The sequence below is a fragment of the Bos taurus genome, chromosome 21 (genome assembly GCF_002263795.3).
Source record: "Bos taurus isolate L1 Dominette 01449 registration number 42190680 breed Hereford chromosome 21, ARS-UCD2.0, whole genome shotgun sequence".
Classification (NCBI taxonomy): Eukaryota; Metazoa; Chordata; class Mammalia; order Artiodactyla; family Bovidae; genus Bos; species Bos taurus.
Window position 1 is genome coordinate 54,895,247 of NC_037348.1, and position 21,188 is coordinate 54,916,434.

At 36.2% G+C, this 21,188-nt stretch overlaps 1 protein-coding gene across 1 annotated transcript in view; it reads left to right on the forward strand.

Annotated features, from left to right (window-relative positions):
- The window catches only part of FANCM (FA complementation group M), a 58,675-nt gene extending 38,471 nt beyond the window's left edge, over positions 1 to 20,204 (forward strand). The window contains 10 exon segments of the mRNA NM_001104976.2: positions 1,124 to 3,020; positions 8,084 to 8,175; positions 8,274 to 8,342; positions 10,010 to 10,138; positions 10,836 to 10,992; positions 13,178 to 13,281; positions 15,160 to 15,684; positions 16,963 to 17,338; positions 18,913 to 19,204; positions 19,776 to 20,204. Of these exon segments, the coding sequence (NP_001098446.2) occupies positions 1,124 to 3,020; positions 8,084 to 8,175; positions 8,274 to 8,342; positions 10,010 to 10,138; positions 10,836 to 10,992; positions 13,178 to 13,281; positions 15,160 to 15,684; positions 16,963 to 17,338; positions 18,913 to 19,204; positions 19,776 to 19,914 (3,780 nt within the window). The 3' untranslated portion in view covers positions 19,915 to 20,204.
- Positions 20,205 to 21,188: the final 984 nt, after the last annotated feature.

The following is a 21,188-nucleotide window of genomic DNA, read 5'->3' on the forward strand; positions in this document are numbered from 1 at the left end:
TCTTTGTGCCTCAGTTTCATCTGTAAATTGGGAATAATGATTCTTTTGTCACAAGGTTGTTTTAGGGATTAAGTACATGTAAAGCAATTAGAATAGTACCTGGCACATAGTAATTACTTGATATATTGTAGCTGCTAATTTTATTATTAGCTGTTGTTCACGAATACATGTAAATAAAGTAATTATTTATAGATCCCTACAAGTGAAAAACAAGTGTTTGTAATCCTGTTTTATGTGTTAATTAAATTCGTACTTTCTACCAATAGTTGTCATGGGCCTCTCATATACTCAGTACTGGGATGTGCCAGCAAAGGCTGTGCATCAGAGTAGCACATTTATTTAGTGCCTTCTATATGGCATGGTCTGTTCTAGGCCCCATGGCTACACTGATTAAGAAGACAGATTAAATATTCTGTAGGGAGCATATATCCTAGTAGGGTGACAGACATTCTGACATTAATATTTATTGTTTTTATTATACAGAAAGTGGAGAGTTAACTGCTTAAGTTCCTGAATAGTAGAGGAATCCTGAGTAAAGTGGCATTTTGTGGCAAGAGGGAAGGATGAGTCAGGGATGGTGGAGACTGTAGTTTTAGATTTAGATATAAGACGTGGAAATTCACGAGAAGAGTTCTTGAGAAATTTTTTTTAAATAGCATATTCTAGCTTACAGCCTAGAAGACATATGGGTACCATTATTTCAAATGTTCTAAAAGCTGTTCTTAGTTTATCTTCATCAAGAGAGTAAATTTCACATAAGTATGTGTTTCTCATTTATATATGTTAATTTCTTAAATATCTTTTTTAAGAAGTTAGAATCATTGTTGAGTTAAATGTTAGGAAAAAAGTATAATAATATTTTATATATTAATTAAATTTATACTTTCTACAAATATTTATCGTGGCTCTCGGGAATACAGAACTATTAACTGATAAAAGATAATTTGTGATAATTTCACAGTAATGTTTATAATTTTGTTTGACTTAGAATAATTTTTAAGGTAAAATCATTTGAATAATGCAATGTTGTTTGGGAAATATTTTAACAGAATAAAGCTCATCTCTTAGAATTTTTGTTTGTTTTATATTGCTTTCTTGTGACTTTCATTTTCCTTCTTTATAGGGAGAATGCAGCTATGAATCAGAAATTAAATCTTACTTACGAATGGAAGATGTTAGCTCAGCGTCTAGTGCTCTGAGAAATGAATATAATTCTTTTGCCGATGGCACCTTTACAAATAACAGGAAGTCTTCATTTGCAAATATAAATCACAGGAAATCAGTCTCAATGACAGAATCTGATGAAGAATGTACTGAAATTTTTAAACAAATTCCTATCAAATCTACTAAAATTCCTTCTTTAAAAAAAAAAGCTTCTGAAAACCTGAAAAAGGATCAGCCTAAAAAGGAAAATAAGGATGTTGTCATGGAGCCTTTAGATACTGATGACAGTCCTACCACTGAACACATTCTTCAGGTAGACCCACGAAATGGTGAAAGGGTATCAGACACAGGTGAAGTCACTGCCACATGTGCTGTCAGTGAAAATGGAGGTAATCCATCGTGTGGATTACTAACGGATTGTCAGTTTACAATTAAATCTACTGGTTCATTTACTGGAAGTTTTTTTGATTCTGGTTATAACAGTTTCAGTGATGAGAAATCTTTTTCAGCTAGCTTATTTCTTTCATTTGAGGGTGAGCTTGATATAGCGAAAACAGATGACCAATTTTTTCATTGTCATTCATTAACAAAAGAGGTGCTAGCTAATGTAGAGAGATTTTTATCACATTCTCCTCCGCCTCTCAGTGGACTATCAGATTTGGAAAATGAAATTTCTGAGGGTTCTGCACTTGAAAACTTGGTTTTTCTACCCTACTCAGAGTGCTTACAGAATGATAAATCTACCAATTTAATGGCATGTTCAGCTGTAAATTCTCAACAGAATTTAAAGTTTATTACTCATCTTTCTGAAAAAACTTGCATTTATGGTACAACTAATGATAAGATTTCTGATGAGCCAAGCTTCTGTGACTCTGATAAAGTACATAAAGATAGTAAAAATGAACATTTAGTGTCCAGCAATCAAATTCAAATAAACATCAGCCCTTCAAAGGATTTTGCTGAAGAAAAGAATCATGATGTTGATAACAGTGACCTCCCAATATTGCATACTGCTCAGGATGAAAGTTTATTATTATTTGAAGATGTTAATACGGAGTTTAATGATGTGAGCCCTCCTCCCTTGAACAGTAAATGTGAATCTTTAGGTATATCAGACAGAACTGCTGTAAGTGAAATGGCACCAGTCTCTCAGTTCTTCATTTCTGATGAACTTTTGTTAGAGAATGATTCTGAACCCCAAGATCAAATTGTCTGTGATACTAATAGTTGGAAATCTCATGAAGGTTTGAGAGGTAGACATGAGGGGAAATTGAATAATGATGAAAATGGTTTTGACTGCTCTAAGGATTTATTTTCTGTTACTTTTGATTTAGGATTTTGTAGTACAGGTTCTGAGGATGAAGTAGTGGACCATGCATCAGATACAAATAATGAAATTTTAGATGATCTACCTGGAAGGCGTTTAGATATTAAGCAGATAAATAGTACAAATTGTGTTTCAAATCAAGCAGTCATGTCAGGAGCCCATGTTGATAATTCTACAAGTGTAACAACTACTCACCCATCAAGTGAAGATAAGCAGACTCCAGCTTTTTCATGTTTTTCAATGAACGCAACAAAAAGTAAAGAATTTATGTCTCCTAGTTACTCTCAGTTTTTGTTGCCAGTAGGAGACAAAGTTATGAGCACACCACTTTCTGAATCAAATATATTGAACTCATTTTCTGAGAAGAGAATGGAAATGGCTAAAAAGTCAGGTTCTAACATGGGGAAAGTAAATCTACACAGTTTCAAAGAAACATTGAATTCCACTTTTGGTGATTCAGGACTTTCTACAGGAAAGTATAAAAGCAAGAAACAAATCAATCTGCATCAAGCCTGCCATTCTACTGAAGGTAAGATTCCAAATTTATAAAGCACACATTTTCTAGAATATTTATTTTGGATCAGATTCTATAATTTTTATAAAATGTAATTTCTCAGTGTATGATATATTGAATTAGATAATTAATGTACTATATAGTCCTTATGTTGTTGTTTATTGATACAGGATTTATTTTTTTCTCCATGTATTTATGGCATGCATGCCACGGGAAGGTACTGTGCTAGACACTGCAAAACACAAGTGTAATATTTGGCTCTAGCCCTTAATTGTAAAACACAAACAATTGTGTGACATATAAATTTGAAAAGATATCAGTAAAATATGGAAATAACTACCAGATGAATAATAAGATGGTGGACATTTAGGTTCAGAAGATGAAAGCATTTTGAACTGGTTTAGATTGAAAATGTTGACTTCTAATGTAGGTTTTTATTTTGGCTCCTTGGGAATATTAATGATTTGGACGTGTTGAAGATAATCAAAAGAGAATTTGGATGTTGTAAAATGATGAAAGCAAAGGGGAAGAAGGAAAGTGTAAAGTTTTGGGGGGTGGTATAAAGTAGGGGACTTATATGACAAAATTCAGAAATAAGACTGTACTTAAAAAATTGAGATAAGGTCATAGAAGATCTATAGGAATCTCTGGATTTGTATAATCTAATTCTATAGAAAATCCAGAAAATAGATGATTTAAATACCAGTGATTTATATATCAAAAATATAATGATTTAAATATCCTTTAGATCCTGTTATAGAACTCAACTCTAGTTTATGCACAGATTATTATAAAAGGCCATTTATGAATTTTACTCTTTATGGCTAAGGAAAAAGAATAGTTAATAGCATAAAATGAGAATTTCCTCTATAAATCTTATGATTCATTAATGTTTTAAGATAAAAACTTATAAGTTCTGGACATACAGTTAATTTTTAAAAACTAACTTGTCTACATAGTTTTGGGTATACTCTGACACTTTTTTTACTAAGTATGTTGCCTAGGTCCTTTAATATTTAACACCGTTATATTAAGTGTTTGTTAATGGGTGAGATAATTTTTCTGTCTTTGTGTCAGATTTGCATTAAAACTTTTTTTCTAGCATTGTACTTAATGACTAACCATGGGCAGTATAATTCTGAATACATAGCCATTAAGGAACTATTTATTAGTAATTTTTTTTTTTTAGTATTTGTTATTCCACTTAATTGAAATAGAAGATTTAGGATCATTTACCGTGTTATATATACACAATAATCTGTCTAGGTAGATATTTTATAAGCACAGAGCATAAGGAGAAATATACTGTGTTAGTTTGTATTAGGTTTTTTAACTGCTGTGTAAAAAATTACTCCCCCTAATTTAGTGGCTTAAGATAGCATTTATCTCACAGTTTCTGTAGTTTAGGAATTTCAGAGTTGCTTAACTGGGTCATTCTGGTTTAGACTTTCTCATGGGATTATAGTCAAGATTTCACTTGAGGTTGCAGTCATCTGAAGATCTGACTGGTCATGTAAAATCTGCTTCCAAAATGGTTTATTTGAAAGCGAGAACGGTTGATGGGAAGCACACAGGAATCTCAGGTCCATACTAATTCTAAAATCTAGCAGAACCAAGATTGAAAGTTTTTTGCTTAGCACTCAAAGCCCCCATAATTCTCCAAGGTTCTTGGCTCTATCCTCTGGATGCCTAGTCCAGTTTCCAAACAGGTAGCACTTGTGGGGCTTTCTCAGGTTTTACCAGTTTCTTCTGATAAAAATTTGGGGATCCAAAGGCCTCTTCATTTTGTACTGCCTCTGCCCCTTTTAAGTTGTAGCTGGCTGTGGGTTTTTTCCTCATCTAATTGTCATAAATATTTGTGGATCTCTTGTGAATCTTATTTGAGGTTCATTCTGTTAGATACTAGCCATGTCCACAGATCTTTCGGAGGTAAGTTCTTCTCTAACTTTGGCTTCTGCTGAGTTGTGTAAAGATAGTTCCTTAATCTTCTTAGAAGATCTGTTGTTTGAGAGGGAATGTAAGAGACATCTTTAAAATGTTTAGAGTACCATCCGACTGAATGGTACTCTGAGGCACCACCTTTGATCTTTCTGAGGTCTTAAAGCATTTACAGTTACACCCTCAGCATCATCTGGACTGTAGTTTCCTGGAAGTCTTCTAGATTAGGTCTTTGCCTGGAAGATTTCTTAATTTAACATTGTTTGCTATCTGGAGAAGCTGGTAATTTTCAAAACCAGCAAGTCTCAACTGTTTCATGTTCTGATTGACTGATTGATTTGCTGTGCCAGGTCTTAGTTGGGACCCGTGGGATCTTTAACTGCTGGCATGCAAGCTCTTAGTTGTGGCACGTGGGATCTAGTTCCAGGGATCGAACCTGAGCCCCTACATTGGAAGCGTGGAGTTTTAGCTACTGGACCACCAGGAAAGTTCTCCTGTTTCCTGTTTAATATACTTTCTTTAATTCCTCTCTCTCCTTTCACATTTAAACAAGAAGCATGCTGCTGCTGCTAAGTCGCTTCAGTCATGTCCGACTCTGTGCGACCCCACAGACAGCAGCCCACCAGGCTCCGCCGTCCCTGGGATTCTCCAGGCAAGAACACTGGAGTGGGTTGCCACTTCCTTCTCCAATGCATGAAAGTGAAAAGGGAAAGTGAAGCTGCTCAGTCGTGTCTAACTCTTAGCGACCCTAAGGACTGCAGCCTACCAGGCTCCTCCGTCCACAGGATTTTCCAGGTGATACTTAAACACGTCTGGGAATCTTCTTGCTTAGAGCACCTCCTTCATTTTTGTTGTTGAGTTGCTCAGTTATGTCCGACTCTTTGAACCCCCATAGACTGTAGACTCCTCTGTCCTTCACTGTCTTCCAGAGTTTGCTCAATTTCATGTCCATTGCATCGGTGATGCTATCTAATCATCTCATCCTCTGCCATCCCCTTCCCTTTTGCCTTCAATCTTTCCCAGCATCAGGGTCTTTCCCAAGGAATTGACTCTGCATCAGGTGGCCAAAGTATTGGAGCTTCACCTTCAGCATCAGTCCTTCCAATGACTTCAGGGTTGATTTCCCTTAGGACTGACTGGTTTGATATCCCTACAGTCCAAGGGACTCTCAAGAGTCTTCTCCAGCACCACAGTTCAAAAGTACCAATTCTTCGGCTCTCGGCCTTCTTTATGCTCCAACTCTCACATCTGTACATGACTACTGGAAAAATTATAGCTTTAACTAGATGTATCTTTGTTGGCAAAGTAATGTCTCTGCTTTTTAATATGCTGTCTAGGTTTGTAATAGCTTTCCTTCCAAGGAACAGTTCAGTTCAGTTCAGTCACTTAGTCGTGTCCGACTCTTTGCAACCCCATGAATCGCAGAATGCCAGGCCTCCCTATCCATCACCAACTCCCGGAGTTCACTCAGACTCATGTCCATCGAGTCAGTGATGCCATCCAGCCATCTCATCCTCTGTCATCCCCTTCTCCTCTTGCCCCCAATCCCTCCCAGCATCAGAGTCTTTTCCAAAGAGTCAACTCTTCGCATGAGGTGGCCAAAGTACTGGAGTTTCAGCTTTAGCATCAGTCCTTCCAAAGAAATCCCAGGACTGATCTCCTTTAGGATGGACTGGTTGGATCTCCTTGCAGTCCAAGGCACTCTCAAGAGTCTTCTCCAACACCAGAGTTCAAAAGCATCAATTCTTCTGCGCTCAGATTTCTTCACAGTCCAACTCTCACATCCATATATGACCCCAGGAAAAACCATAGCCTTGACTAGACGGACCTCTGTTGGCAAAGTAATGTCTCTGCTTTTCAATATGCTATCTAGGTTGGTCATAACTTTCCTTCCAAGGAGTAAGCGTCTTTTAATTTCATGGCTGCAGTCACCATCTGCAGTGATTTTGGAGCCCAGAAAAATAAAGTCTGACACTGTTTCCACTGTTTCCCCATCTATTTCCCATGAAGTGATGGGACTAGTTGCCATGATCTTAGTTTTCTGAATGTTGAGATGTAAGCCAGTTCTTTCACTCTTCTCTTTAACTCTCATCAAGAGGCTCTTTAGTTCCTCTTTGCTTTCCGCCATTAGTGTGGTGTCATCTGCATATCTGAGATGGTTGATATTTTCTCCCAGCTTGTGCTTCTTCCAGCCCAGCATTTCTCATGATGTACTCTGCATATGTTAAATAAACAAGGTGACAGTGTACAATCTTGTCCTACTCCTTCCTCAATTTTGAAACAGTCAGTTGTTTCCTGTCTGGTTCTAACTGTTGCTTCTTGACAGGTGTCTCAGGAGACAGGTAAGCTGGTCTGGTACCTCCTTCATGAGGTACATTTTCTACTTTCTTTGTTACTGCAATGTTGTTAAACTTTCTGGCACTATAGTAAGATTTCTCTTTCCTCTAATTTCTAATAAGGATTTTCTTACCTCTGTAAGCTGTCACCCATGACCTCCTCAATGGCCATTAATCTTCTATAAATAATTCCTTTGAGGCTCTTCGAGCTTTCACAAAAACTCTCCTCAAAAATTCTTTTAACAACAACAAAAAAAGTTCTTTTAGCTTCTGCCCATTCATTAGTTCTAAAGCTATATCTACCATTTAGGTTTTTGGTAATTAATTACCTATTTCCATGCACCAAAATCTGTATTATTTATCTCTGGCTGCATAACAAATTTACTGCAAACTTAATGGCTTAAAACAGCATGTATGATTTCACCATTTCTATAGACTAGGAATTCGAGAATGGCTTTGCCGGGAGTTCTGACTCCAGATATTTTATGAGTTTGTATTCAAAGCCTTGGCCAGGGCTGCAGTTATCTGAAGGCTTGAATCAGCTTGGCGGGTCACATTGCTGTTGAATAAGAGGCCTCCATTTCCTGCCATGTTTTCCTCTCCATAGGATTACTTCCTCTGTTCTTACCATATAGCATCTGGCTTCCTCCAGAGTGAGAGATGCAAGAAAAACTATCTTTGAGACTGAATAAATGTTGAGATTGCCAGGAACAATTTTTACTGTACCCATCAATAAATTAGATACTTGTGGTTGGATAAACTTAAATCTGTTGACCAGATTCATTATCTTTAAATAAATTATAGATGAACAATTATCAACCCATGAAAGTGAAGATGATGAGATTTTCCGAAGAAAAAGTAAAAAAACAAAAGGAAATGTTTTGGAGTCCCCAGAGGTGAGTTGGTCAGTAATCACAGTAGCAAGATCATACAAAGTTTCTTGTTTCCCTTAAAACTTTTTTTTTAAACTTTTTATTTTGTCTGCTTTATCTAGAATCAGAAGAATAGCGAAGTTGATTCTCCACTTCAGGTTGTCAAAAAGCACAGGGTTCCTCCAAACAGAGTAAGTAAATAACAAATAATAAATAGTAATTCAGATCTTTTTGAGATAAATATTACAAGAGAAATATGTGAATAGTTGAGCATAGGTATATTTAATCTTATAGGTATATGTTTAACAGAAAAAGATAGTAAATCCTCAGTGACTGGAATTTCTGTTTTAATTTTAAACTCCTTCAAAAAACTATTCCTATTTTTGTCAATACACTCCAGCAATTCGGGAAACGTTGATTAAATACCTACCCTGTATCTACTGTGCAAGATGCTGGGTATAGTATAAAGAGTATTTCCTGGTACTGTTTTAAGTGCGTAATCTAATAGGAAGGATAGATAAGTAAATGGATAGTTTCCATATAATTTTTTAAGTGATAAGAGAAGATAAAACTTAACCTAGACCTTGGGGAGTTCTGGCAAGCTTCTTGAAAATAACACCTTATATAAAATCTTAAAGCATACATATTTTAGGGGAAAAGAAGGGAGAAGGGAAGGCATTCCCAGCAGCTTAAAGAAGGATACAGAGCAGGGAAACAGCATCTCTTGTTGTGGATTGTAAAGACAGAAAGTACCAGAAAGTAAAGCTGGAGAAAAATCTGGGTAAACTTTTGGAAGGCCTTATTCGTTCTTTTGTTTACTGAATGAGTTTGAAAGAAGGGGAAGGAGGAGTCCACAATGACTGTTTGGTTTTGGCTTGGGCTTAGGTGGCAGATACGTCATGTTTTTAGAGGAAACAAGAAAGAGTGGTGAGTTCAGTGTTGAACATGTTCGAGTTTGAAGTCCATGTGGGACAGTAAAGTGACAATGTCTGGCAGGCACTGACAACTATGAAAATGTGAAAATTGGTCAGCAGGCACATTTTAAGGCTTTAGTATTCATTTGTCATCAGTTTATAGCTGATAGCTAAATTTTGAGACTAGGAAATCTTGTGTGTTTTAATTCTCTAATGCTAACTAGTATAATTTGTGCAAGATTAATTAAAAATGCAATCAGCTCTCATTAACTTTGTATACTCATATAAAACTCCATTTAAAAAAATTGTTCTAACTTGCTACTTTATCTAAAATGTCTGATTGACTTACTAGAAGTGAATTAAAATATTGATAATGCTGATGCTCAATCCACCTTAACCTAAAATAATCCCTGTTACTTGAAGTTATTTTCATAAATTTCTTTTGATTATTTGGATTGGTTTTATATTATTCTGTAAGAGACACTGTGGTAGGCTTCATAGTCAAAAGATTTGTTGTTATATTTTTTCTTAGTTTGAAAGGACTTGTATATGTTTGAGTTGATTCTGATAGCTATATTTATAGACAATTATTTTTTGTGAAGCCCTTCAGGATCTTTTAAAGGAAACAGTTAAACTAAAAACATAAACATTCATCAGATACATTCAATTTCATACAAAACTGAATGAATACTGTATTAGTATTACTTATATTACCTAACTTATTATTTTATTACTTAGAATTATCTAACTTTTAAAGTTTTAAATATTATGTATTTGTGCATGGCTCTGAGTTGTAAGAGCATTTTATTTTTCTAACAAGAAAATGTTTGGTCAACTATTTAAAAGGGGAAAAAATGACAGTAGAAGCAACAACCCTTCAGAAACTCATTAAGATACAACACTTAAATTATATTTTCTTATGTAAGAATTTTATTGAATTATAGTTAGATTTGTCATCTAGTGATGAGAGTGACAATTTTCACAAACGAGATCCACAGTCAGAAGACTTCACGGATCACAAGAGGAATGCCAAAAGAAGCATCAAAGTCCAAAAGAGACAGAACCACCTCAAGGTAAACTTTTTTCAGTTTCTTATTTTTATATAAATATACTATATATTTTTAATTAGTAAAGACGAGTAGATTTTACATAGAAGTAGATTTCTCTATAATTTCTTTATAGGAAAAAACCAAAACTTAAAAATTATTTTAACTTTACTTTTTTTACTAAAATTAAAAACTCAAAGTGTGGTTTCTTAGTTTCTCTTTGTGTTTTGAAACTATCTTGCAGTGTTGTGTTATTTTGAAGTGTAATGAAGATGTAACATTCAAATCTAAGAAAATATAGAGACAGAAATCTGAATTTTAAAGTGTTTGCTTTTATAATATTTATATTGTTTTTCTTATCTATATCCAATATTCAAATTTTTGGAAAAGAATTCTTAGCACTTTTTTTTTTCTGATCAGTCTTTTTGTGGTACTATATTTTTCCTGGCAAAAATGATTTAGCTGAAAGACTCAAGAGACTTTATTAAAAAAACATTCAGCAAGCAGACATGCTGACCTGTAGTTTATTTTATTTATAACAATTAAAAGAAGACATTTTAAATAGATACGCTACTTTATCATTTCTACTCACAGTTTTCTATTTTTATTATTTTGTATCTTAAAAGCACTGGCAAGAAATCCATTTTCCAAAACTGTTTTCAGTTATTTGAGAACATTAAATGATTTTCTTAAAGGCACTTTCCTGTTTTCTCATTTATCTTAGCTCGTAGCTAGGAAGTTTTTAGATGAAGAAGCAGAACTTTCCCAAGAAGATGCAGAATATGTTTCATCAGATGAGAATGATGAGTCAGAAGGTGAACAAGACTCCTCACTCCTTGACTTTTTAAATGATGAGACTCAACTGTCACAGGCTATAAATGGTAAATCATACAATAATACTTCTTTTTCTTTTCATTTTCAATGCTTTTACTATGGTTATACTTAAATATTGTAGTAATTTTCCAAAGAACCTTGACTTTAAAGGGAATTCAATTTGACGTGTAAAATACTTGGATATTTTCATTCAAATTCTGTAATATTTTCTTTATGTGAGAGTTGCTTGTTTATAGGCTTCTACTAATTTTAAAAACTACTACTTTTAAAAAACAGTCTCTAGAGACCTGGCTGGCTGTCAGTTGTTCATTTAAACAAGTATTTAATGCCTGGTATGTACCTAGCACTCTGTAAGGTTCTTGAGAAAGCTGTATCTGTGAACAAAATGGACAAAGCCCCCTGTGCTTATGAAACATACATTAGAATGGGAGAAGAGAAACAATATACACAATAACTAAATTATTTAGTGTAAGACAAATTTATAGAAAAACAAAAACAAATTGAGTAAGATGAAGATTTGGAGTGTCAGGGGTTGGGGTATTAAACTGTAAATTTGAGTAAGGTAATTAGTGGTTTACCTCACTGAGGTGACATTTGTCCAAACTCTAGGAGATGGGAATTCAACCATGTAGTCTGTTAAAACTAGCTGAGACACAAAGCTAAATTTATTAAATTCGTCAAGTACAGGAGACTACTTTTAGAAAACAGTCTCCCCAAATAGTGCTTGAGCAGGTCTTCTATAGATGGTTCAGATTGGCTGCAATGGAAATGGGAAAGATTGTAGTGGGCTCTTCTGGATTCTTACCTTTCACAAATCTTGCCATTCTTCTGCTCCTGCAGGGTCTCACATGACTTAAGATGGCAAAGTTTCCCAAGGCCCACAACTTTAAAGAAGGCTTTAAATACAAAGGTCTCAGTAGTGTGTTGCTGATACAGATATGATTTGCAGCATAAGGCTTCTTTCCCAGGTTTATAGCAGAATCTGGTGGGAGAATGTTGATGCAAAGATGACCAGTGTAAAGGCCCTGAAGCAGGAGTGTGCCTGGCGTGTTCAAGGGAACATCATTATGACTAGAACTGAAAGGGAAGAAGGGGGGTAGTAGGAAGTGAAATCAGAGGGGTAATGAATGAGCAGCCAACTCAAGTTATTTTGTTTCGCTCCAGCTTCTGTGTTGAGAATGGCCTGTCTGGGAACAAAGGTGGAAGAAAGGACCATATAAGAGGCCATGGCATAATCTAATCAAGGAATCATGGTGGCAGTGAGAGGGGAGAAAGACTGGGTTCTGACTGTGTACAGCTGACGGGATTTTCTGATGGATTAGAGAGACAAAAAGCAATGGCACCCCACTCCAGGACTCTTGCCTGGAAAATCCCATGGACGGAGGAGCCTGGCAGGCTGCAGTCCATGGGGTCGCTAAGAGTGAGCCACTTCACTTTCACTTTTCACTTTCATGCATTGGAGAAGAAATGGCAACCCACTCCAGTGTTCTTGCCTGGAGAATCCCAGGAACGGGGGAGCCTGGTGGGCTGCCATCTATGGGGTCGAGTCACACAGAGTTGGACACGACTGAAGCAACTTAGCAGCAGCAGCAGAGAGACAAAGAGGGAGTCAGTGGGCTTGAGCAACAGGAAGGACTTCAGTTGCTGCTGTTGGGAAGGTTGAAGTTAGTTCAGTTGTGATGAAGAACAGGGAGATCTGAAACTCCATTTAAACACAGTACTTTTTTTTTCACAGTATGTTTGAAATATGTAGGATTTTAGAGTTGTTTTTTTTGTTTGTTTTTTGTTTTTTAAGAAAATCTCAAAATCCACATTGTTTTTTTTTTCATGCCTCATTTCTTAGGTACTCTTTACTATATAACTTTAAGAAATAATCGGTATATGATTCTCACATGAAGTGTGCTTTGTGAAAAAAGCCAGATTGAAAAGGTTACATACTATATTATTTTTTAGTCACTAAGTCATGTCCAACTCTCTCCAACCCCTTGGACTGCAGCCTGCCAGGCTCCTCTGTCCATGGGATTTCCCAGGCAAGGATACTGGAGTGGGTTGCCATTTCCTCCTCTGTGGGCTCTGCCTGACCCAGGGGTAGAAACCAAGCCTCCCCGCATTGGCAGGTGGCTTCTTTACCAACGAGCCACCAGGGAATCGTGAATCTGGAATAGGTCAAATACTTATTTACTTTTCATCTAAATAATTTTGGTATTTGAAAATTTTTTTATCTTTATACAGATTCTGAAATGAGAGCTGTTTACATGAAATCTGTGCGAAGTCCACTGATGAGCAATCGATACAAAATGGCCCATAAGAAACATAACATAAACATTTTCTCCCAGGTATGAACTGTAGACATACAGTGGAGGATTTCCTGGTGGTGATGTTGGAATATATTCCTGTTAATGAAGCCTTCATTTTGTTTCTAAAACTCCATCAGAACTATTTGCAGTAGTTTCTGCCCTGAGTAAGGAAGATGGACTACGTGAATTCTCAAAATCCCGTTCAGTCATAATTTGATCACATTTTCCTTTTGTTAACTTGAGCTAATTAGAATATACTCTGAATTTGTTTTCCAATTAGAGTATTTAAAGGAAGTGAATAGAACTTTATCATCTACTAAAGTTTTAACTCTTCTGTTGTTATATTTCTCTTAGAAATTAATTTTTCCCAGTAAAATGGCATATCAGAAAATTATAGTTTTATTTTTCATTTATGGAATCAATTTTGTATTAGTCTTATTTGTTTATAAATTGCCATATTCAGCTCAGAAATATGGGCTTTTTTTTTATGATCATTCTTATCTCTACTTTCATTGCATTTATTATATAGTGTTTTATGAATTACTTATCACAGCATTTTATGAATTACTGTTCATTTTTCTGGCTACTTGCACTAGACTATAAATTTCTAGAGGGTAAATCATTATTTTTTTTTAATTCCCAAACTTCCCATTTTCTTCCATTAAAGAATATACTCAGAAAGAAGATGTGGTATATATAAAAACTGGAAGTTTACTCAGCCATAGAGAAGAATGAAATTTTGCCTTTTGTGACCACATGGATGGACCTAGAGGGCATTATGCCAAGTGAAAGAAGTCAGAGAAAGAAAAATATTGTATGATTTCACTTATATGTAGAATCTGAAAAATAAAACAAATGAACCAGCATAATAAGGAAATCATAGACACAAAGAACAATTAGGTGGTTGCCAGAGAGGAATGGGTGGGAAGGAGAGAAATAGGTGAGGGAGATTAAGGGATACAAATTTCCAGTTGCAAAATAAATGTCATACCTATGAAATGTACAGTGTGGGGAGTACAGTCAATAATTATGTAATATCTTTGTACAGTGACAGATTGTAACTAGACTTATCCTGGTGATCATTTGAAATGTATGTTATATAACAGAACTAACATCATGTTGTAGGTTAATTATACTTCAAAAACTAACTCATAGAAAAGGGGATCAGGTTTATGGTTATCAGAGGCGGGGGCAGGGGATGGTATGGGGGAAAGGGGAATTGGATGAAGGCAGGCGAAAAGTGCAGACTTCAGTTATAAGATAAATAGTTACTTATTATGGGCTTCGCAGGTGTCTCGGTTAGTAAAGAATCCTGCTCAGTGCAGGAGACACAAGAAACGCAGGTTCGATCCCTGGGTTGGGAAGATCCCCTGGAGGAGAAAACGGCAACCCACTCCAGTATTCTTGCCTGGGAAGTGCCATGGACAGAGAAGCCTGGCAGGCTACAGTCCACAGGGTCACAAAGAGTCAGACATGACTGAGCATTCATGCAGGCACAGACCTTGGGATGTAATGTACATGATAAATATAATTAATACTGCTGTATGTTAAATATGAAAATTGTCAAGAGAGTAAATCCTGAGAGTTCTCACCACAAGGAAAAAGTATGTTTTTCTATTTCTTTAATTTTGTTTCTCTATAGGTGAGGGCTGTTCACTAAATTTATTTCATGATGTAGTGAGTCAAATCATTATGCTCTACACCTTAAACTTATACAGTGTTGTATGCCAATTATATCCCAATAAAAATGGAAGGAAAGAAAGAATATGCTCAATAAAGAGTCAGTTGAGCAAGTGACTGAATTAATAAAGTAAATGAAATAAATATTCAGAGAGATATCACGAACTTAAAAGAATATGTTAAAAACATGCTGGTTTTATGAAGTTTATTATACTCTTATTTGTGTTTTTATTGTAGATTCCTGAGCAAGATGAAACCTATTTAGAAGACAGTTTTTGTGTTGATGAAGAGGAGTCTTGCGAAAGCCAGTCAAGTGAAGAAGTTTGTGTTGATTTTAACCTAATAACTGAAGACTGCGATACAAATGAGAGTAAAAAATATAAAACCCGACGTGCAGTAAAGCTAAAACAAATGAAGATGAGACAAAACTGTGCACGTTCAAAAAATAAATTATCCAGAATTATTTTACTGGATGATTCAAGCGAGGAGGAAAAGGATGTAAAGGATAAACAGGAATCCAGGACTGTGGTTAACCCAAGCACGGTGCCTCCTGGGTCTTCACTGCAGTCCAGGGACCACTCTCATCCAGTGGATAATCAATTGCTACACCAGAGACAACAGACACCACCTAATTTAAAGGTTCCCGATTCTGACGTCTCAGACTTCAAACCTCAGAGCCTTACGAACACAGAATCTGCCTCATCGTTGTTCACTGCTGTCGGTGCACAGGAAGACTGTAGAAAGTTTCCAGTTCAGTTGAAGGTATGAATCAAACCAGAAAAAAAGCCTTCATGCATTTTCCAAAAGGCTTTTTTGTTTGTTTGTTTTCCTTTCTTTTGTGTTAAATAACAAGGTTAAAGAAAAATTAACAATAGAATTCTTCAGACAAGAAATCAGCATACTAAATTATATAGCTAATTCATAAGATGCTTGTTTTTTTAATGTGTTAATAGCTTTCTTAAGAACACTGTAAGGAAACATACTTATTTTATATAAAGAATATAGGAAATTAGCTTCTTGCAAGGTAACAGAAATTACATGCTCAGATTAACTTTGCTTTCCCTCTCTGAAGGCTTCAGGTATGTAACTCTCATCTGCTTACTGGGGAGAGGAGGTTAGAGGCCTGATTTTCTTCCTTTGAATTTCTTTCCTTCCAGAATGGTTATGTAGTTTACTTTCCAGCTCCTCTTTACTTTACTATTGCTGAAGTAATCCCCAAAACTATTTTCAGTTTTTAGGAGTTGCAGTAGTTTTGCTAAACCAGGGGTTAAAGTGACAGTAATAGGAATCCCTAAACCTAGACTTCTGTTGCTCTCTTACTCCGGGTGTTTTAGGCCATTCCACCTTAGCAGCAGTGGCCCTCAGATTGGCATTTCCGAACATTATCTCCAGACTTTTTTCTTTTTTTCTTTTTGCATGTAAGTATTTCTGGAAGGCATAATGAGATAAAGTTGACTAGATTGTCTTATCAATAGATTGGAGAACAACAAAGGACCTCATTTCTCTGAGCCTCAGAATTATCAGCTCTAGTAGAAAGATAGTAATCCCAAGGTGAAGACCCTTTGCAGAGGAAGGAAAGGGAAAAGAGAGAAACTAGAATTAAGGAGAAAAGAGAGCAAGTAGAAGATTTAGTTGAACAGGCAATGGCTGAGGATTTTCCAAAAGTAATGAACTTTGGCATACAAGTATCTGAGTCTCTGTTTTCAGTTATCATGGGTGTTACCTTGAAGTGGAATTCCTGGGCCATACGGTAATTCTTTAACTTGGCGAATTTGCCAAACTTTTCCAAAGTGGCTGCATCACTTTCATTCCCACCAACAATGCATGTCCCAGGTTTTGTTCACATTCTCATCAATGCATTTTCCTTTTAGAAAATGTCTAGCCATCCTACTAGGTGTTAAGTGGTAGCTTCATCTGCATAGTACCTTTGGTCCTGTTGAAGGAAGAAGAAAAAGTATCAGAAAAATCAGCCTAGGTGCTAGAAGTTTATGGCGCCAACATCTGTGTAACTGACGGTGATTGATGTGTTCTGCTTTTCAGGGTGCTAGCGCTCTGCAGGATTCTGGCACTTGCGTGCCATGCTGTTCCAACTCACGACCACGTTTGGCTGACACACATGCTTCTCTAAGACTGCCCCAGGAAGGCCACAGAACTTGTATTCTTGTAGACAGCCGTGAAATCGTTTCTGGTTCAGAAGTAGTTTCTTCCCTAAGAGCAATCCATGGCTTACAGGTAGAGGTCTGTCCTCTCAATGGTTGTGATTATATTGTGAGTAACCGCATGGTGGTGGAAAGGAGGTCTCAGTCTGAGATGTTAAATAGCATCAATAAGAACAAGCTCATCGATCAGATCCAGTACCTACAGAGCATGTTTGAAAGAATATGTGTGATTGTGGAAAAGGACAGAGAAAAAACAGGTTTGTATTTTTATAAGGCTGTAAAGGAACTTGACTATTATTTAGTTCATTATTCTACTGTCAGGATGTGGGAGGCTCTTAAAATATGAACACCTGACTCATGAGTATTTACATGATGTCATAATATTTTTCATTAGTCACTGTGTTTAAATGCAGCTTACGAGAATTGAAGAGGGTGAATTGAAGGCAAGTGAACCAATCATACATCTTTCTGGGAGGAGCCCTGGGAAGGGTACCAGAAATAAGGCAGCAGTGTGGGAGAGGAGGATTCAGGAGTTTAAGAAGGTAGAATTAGCAGGAGTAAGTGGAAGCAATCAAGAATTACTCTTGAGCTGACCAGTTTCTTGATTACTGGGCAGTCAGGTAGTGGTGCTGTTCTTTGAAATTATGAATATAGGAGAAGCAGCAGATTTGAGAGACTAAAGAGGTGTTTAATGTTGAATTCTCAGTGGGTCACTAAAATGGGTGCCTACGGTATTTTAGAAAATGCAGGCTTGGAGCTTCCGTTAGGGAGGGAGTTTTATGGGTAATGTTTAACTGTATAAGGGCATCCCTGAGACTAGTGAAAAGATCACAGGATATGGAATCAGAAGATGCACTGAGTTCTGGTGTCTTCTACAGCTATGCGACATTCCATTTGACAGTTAACTCCTCTAGTATACTTTTCCTAGTCATCCCATGGTGTTACGAGAATTCAGTGAAATCATGCAGCTGAAAGCCAGTATGGAAGAATTCAAGGATTACACAGTCATTACATATATAAAAGGAAATAATGTTTATGTAAAATGTTGGTTCAGGAATTGAGCGATGTACCTTTTCATCACCACTGTCATTATTGAACCCTGTGATCGTGAATAAGTCACTCTTTCAGTAACCCCAGTCCAATTTCTTTTTTAATTTGACAAATGAGGGCTTTAGATTACGTGATCTTTTGGGTCTTTCTAGTGCTAAATTTCTATAATTTACTTTATACTAACATACCCTTTATAAAGGAAATAGATTTGTAATAAAAAGGAAAGTAATGTGACAAAAGCTATGGAAAACCTTTTTTTTTTTTTTTTTGGCATAAGGAAGAATGCCAAAAGAAGGACGTAGGTAGACATGGAAAGGAAATGAATGAGGAGAGTAGGGAAGAGTTAAATTAACAGGCAAGAGTTAGAGACATTATAATGGGTGTGGAATGTATTAAGTTATCCTTGAAATAAATACATAAGAATTTTATATCTGTTAGAAGTATTACTAAGTGAATGCTTCAGCAATGCTAACATTACGGATTTGAGAGAAATAATATGGTCTTGGCCATCAGGAACGAGTTATCTAGGAATATACTTTCTCCCCTGTCTACTCACCTTCTGTTGATTCTAATTTGACACTCATAAAGACAGTTTTCCCTCTTTTCTCTCAGATATTTGAGAATCGCTTTAAACCTTTAGCACTAGGATTTCTCATCAGCATAACGTGGCACTAGTTTGCTTAATGATACAGATCTTGGGATTTTAATAATGTATAGTATTAACAATTCTACTTAATGTAAATTACTAAGGTTTGCATTTTCTTAAATATAAAATATTTAGGAGACACATCCAGGATGTTTAGGAGAACAAAGAGCTATGACAGCCTGCTGGCTACCTTAATTGGTGCTGGGATCCGAATTCTTTTCAGTTCCTGCCAAGAAGAAACTGCAGATTTGCTAAAGGAATTGTCTTTAGTGGAACAAAGAAAGAATGTTGGTATTCATGTTCCAACAGTGGTGAACAGTAATATATGTGAAACTCTTCAGTTTTATCTAAGTATTCCCAATATAAGTTATATAACTGCACTGAATATGTGTCACCAGTTCTCATCTGTGAAAAAGATGACAAACAGGTATGTCTGTTATATTTTTAAATGGTTACTTTAAAATTGTTCTAAGAGGCATTTCATTGGAATTTTCATATTTTTTAAAAGTAAAGAGGTGTAGTGCCAGTTAGAGTCATTCAGTACAGACTTTGCTTGTCACTGCATTAAGCTGAGGACATTAATTGGGGGGGCGGGGGGTAAAAAGGTAAGCATTGTATTTGTAGCTTAGAGCCCTGTGGGGAGGTGGACAGCACTTACATTTTGACCTCGCATTCTAACATTTCTGGGCTGTTTAGTTCTGTAACTAAAAAAATGTTCAAGTTGAAAGTTTTACTAGGTTTTAATGACTATATTGCTTGAAAATCAAATGAAGGTATTAAATAGGTTAAACTACAGGCCCAAATAAGATCCTGAAATTATTATTTTAAATGATTTCAAATATAGGAAGTAAATGTGCTTTTATTTAAACCAATGCTAAATACATTAACTGAATGTAGAAATCTGGGGGAAAAAAATTATTTCTTTAAAGGCTTTCTTTAAACAAGAATATTGAATTTTATAAGTCAGAAGTTCAAGTCTATTTTTGTTTATTTTTCAGCACACCTCAAGAAATTTCGATGTATGCACAAGTAACTCATCAAAAGGCTGAGGAGATCTATAGATATATTCACTATATATTTGACATGCAAATGTTGCCAGCTGATCTTAACCAAGGTAGTATTAAATCTGATACGTGATCAGACTGCTCAGGTTGGGTTATCAGAGAACGATACAAAATGCACTTCAATAATCATTGCTGCAGTTTATGATTATTGGTTTAATACATGTATATGAGAATATTGCCCTATTGTTTTATACTGTGTACATTTTTATTTATATACAATATGTAAATTATTGAAGAAAACATGTGTTTAATAATTATTTTGGTTAATTACATAATGAAACTTGCTTATTGAATAAAAAGTTTATTGAAGGTGCTGTTAAGAAATAAAAGCTAGAGTGAAAGATGTATTTTAGAAATTTTCCGAAGATTATAGTGCTGTCATTATCATTTGTTAGCATTATAGGTTGATGTATCTGCTGCCAACTGAATGGTCATAAACATTTTTTCCTATACATATACAATATTGAATAGGTATGGGTGGTAGGTGTATTGTGAGATAATGCCCCAGGAACTAGGAAAAGTCAAAAATTTAACTGAACCCTCAGTTCAGTTCAGTCGCTCATTCGTGTCCAACTCTTTGCGACCCCATGAATCGCAGCATGCCAGGCCTCCCTGTCCATCACCAGATCCTGGAGTTCACCCAAACCCATGTCCATCGAATCAGTGATTGCATCCAGCCATCTCATCCTCTGTCGTCCCCTTCTCCTCCTGTCCCCAATCCCTCCCAGCATCAGAGTCTTTTCCAATTAGTCAACTCTTCGCATGAGGTGGCCAAAGTATTGGAGTTTCAGCTTCAGCATCAGTCCTTCCAATGAACACCCAGGACTGATCTCCTTTAGGACGGACTGGTTGGATCTCCTTGCAGTCCAAGGGACTCTCAAGAGTCTTCTCCAACACCACAGTGCAAAAGCATCAATTCTTCAGTGCCAGCTTTTTTCACAGTTCAACTCTCACAACCATACATGACCACTGGAAAAACCATAGCCTTGACTAGATGGACCTTTGTTGACAAAGTAATGTCTCTGCTTTTTAATATCACCATCTACAGCCCAAAAAAATAAAGTCTGACACTGTTTCCACTGTTTCCCCTTCTATTTCCCATGAAGTGATGGGACCAGATGCCATGATCTTCGTTTTCTGAATGTTGGGCTGTAAGCCAACTTTTTCACTCTCCTCTTTCACTTTCATCAAGAGGCTTTTGAGTTCCTCTTCCCTTTCTGCCATAAGGGTGGTGTCATCTGCATGTCTGAGGTTATTGATATTTCTCCCGGCAATCTTGATTCCAGCTTGTGCTTCATCCAGCCCAGTGTTTCTCATGATGTACTCTGCATGGAAGTTAAATAAGCA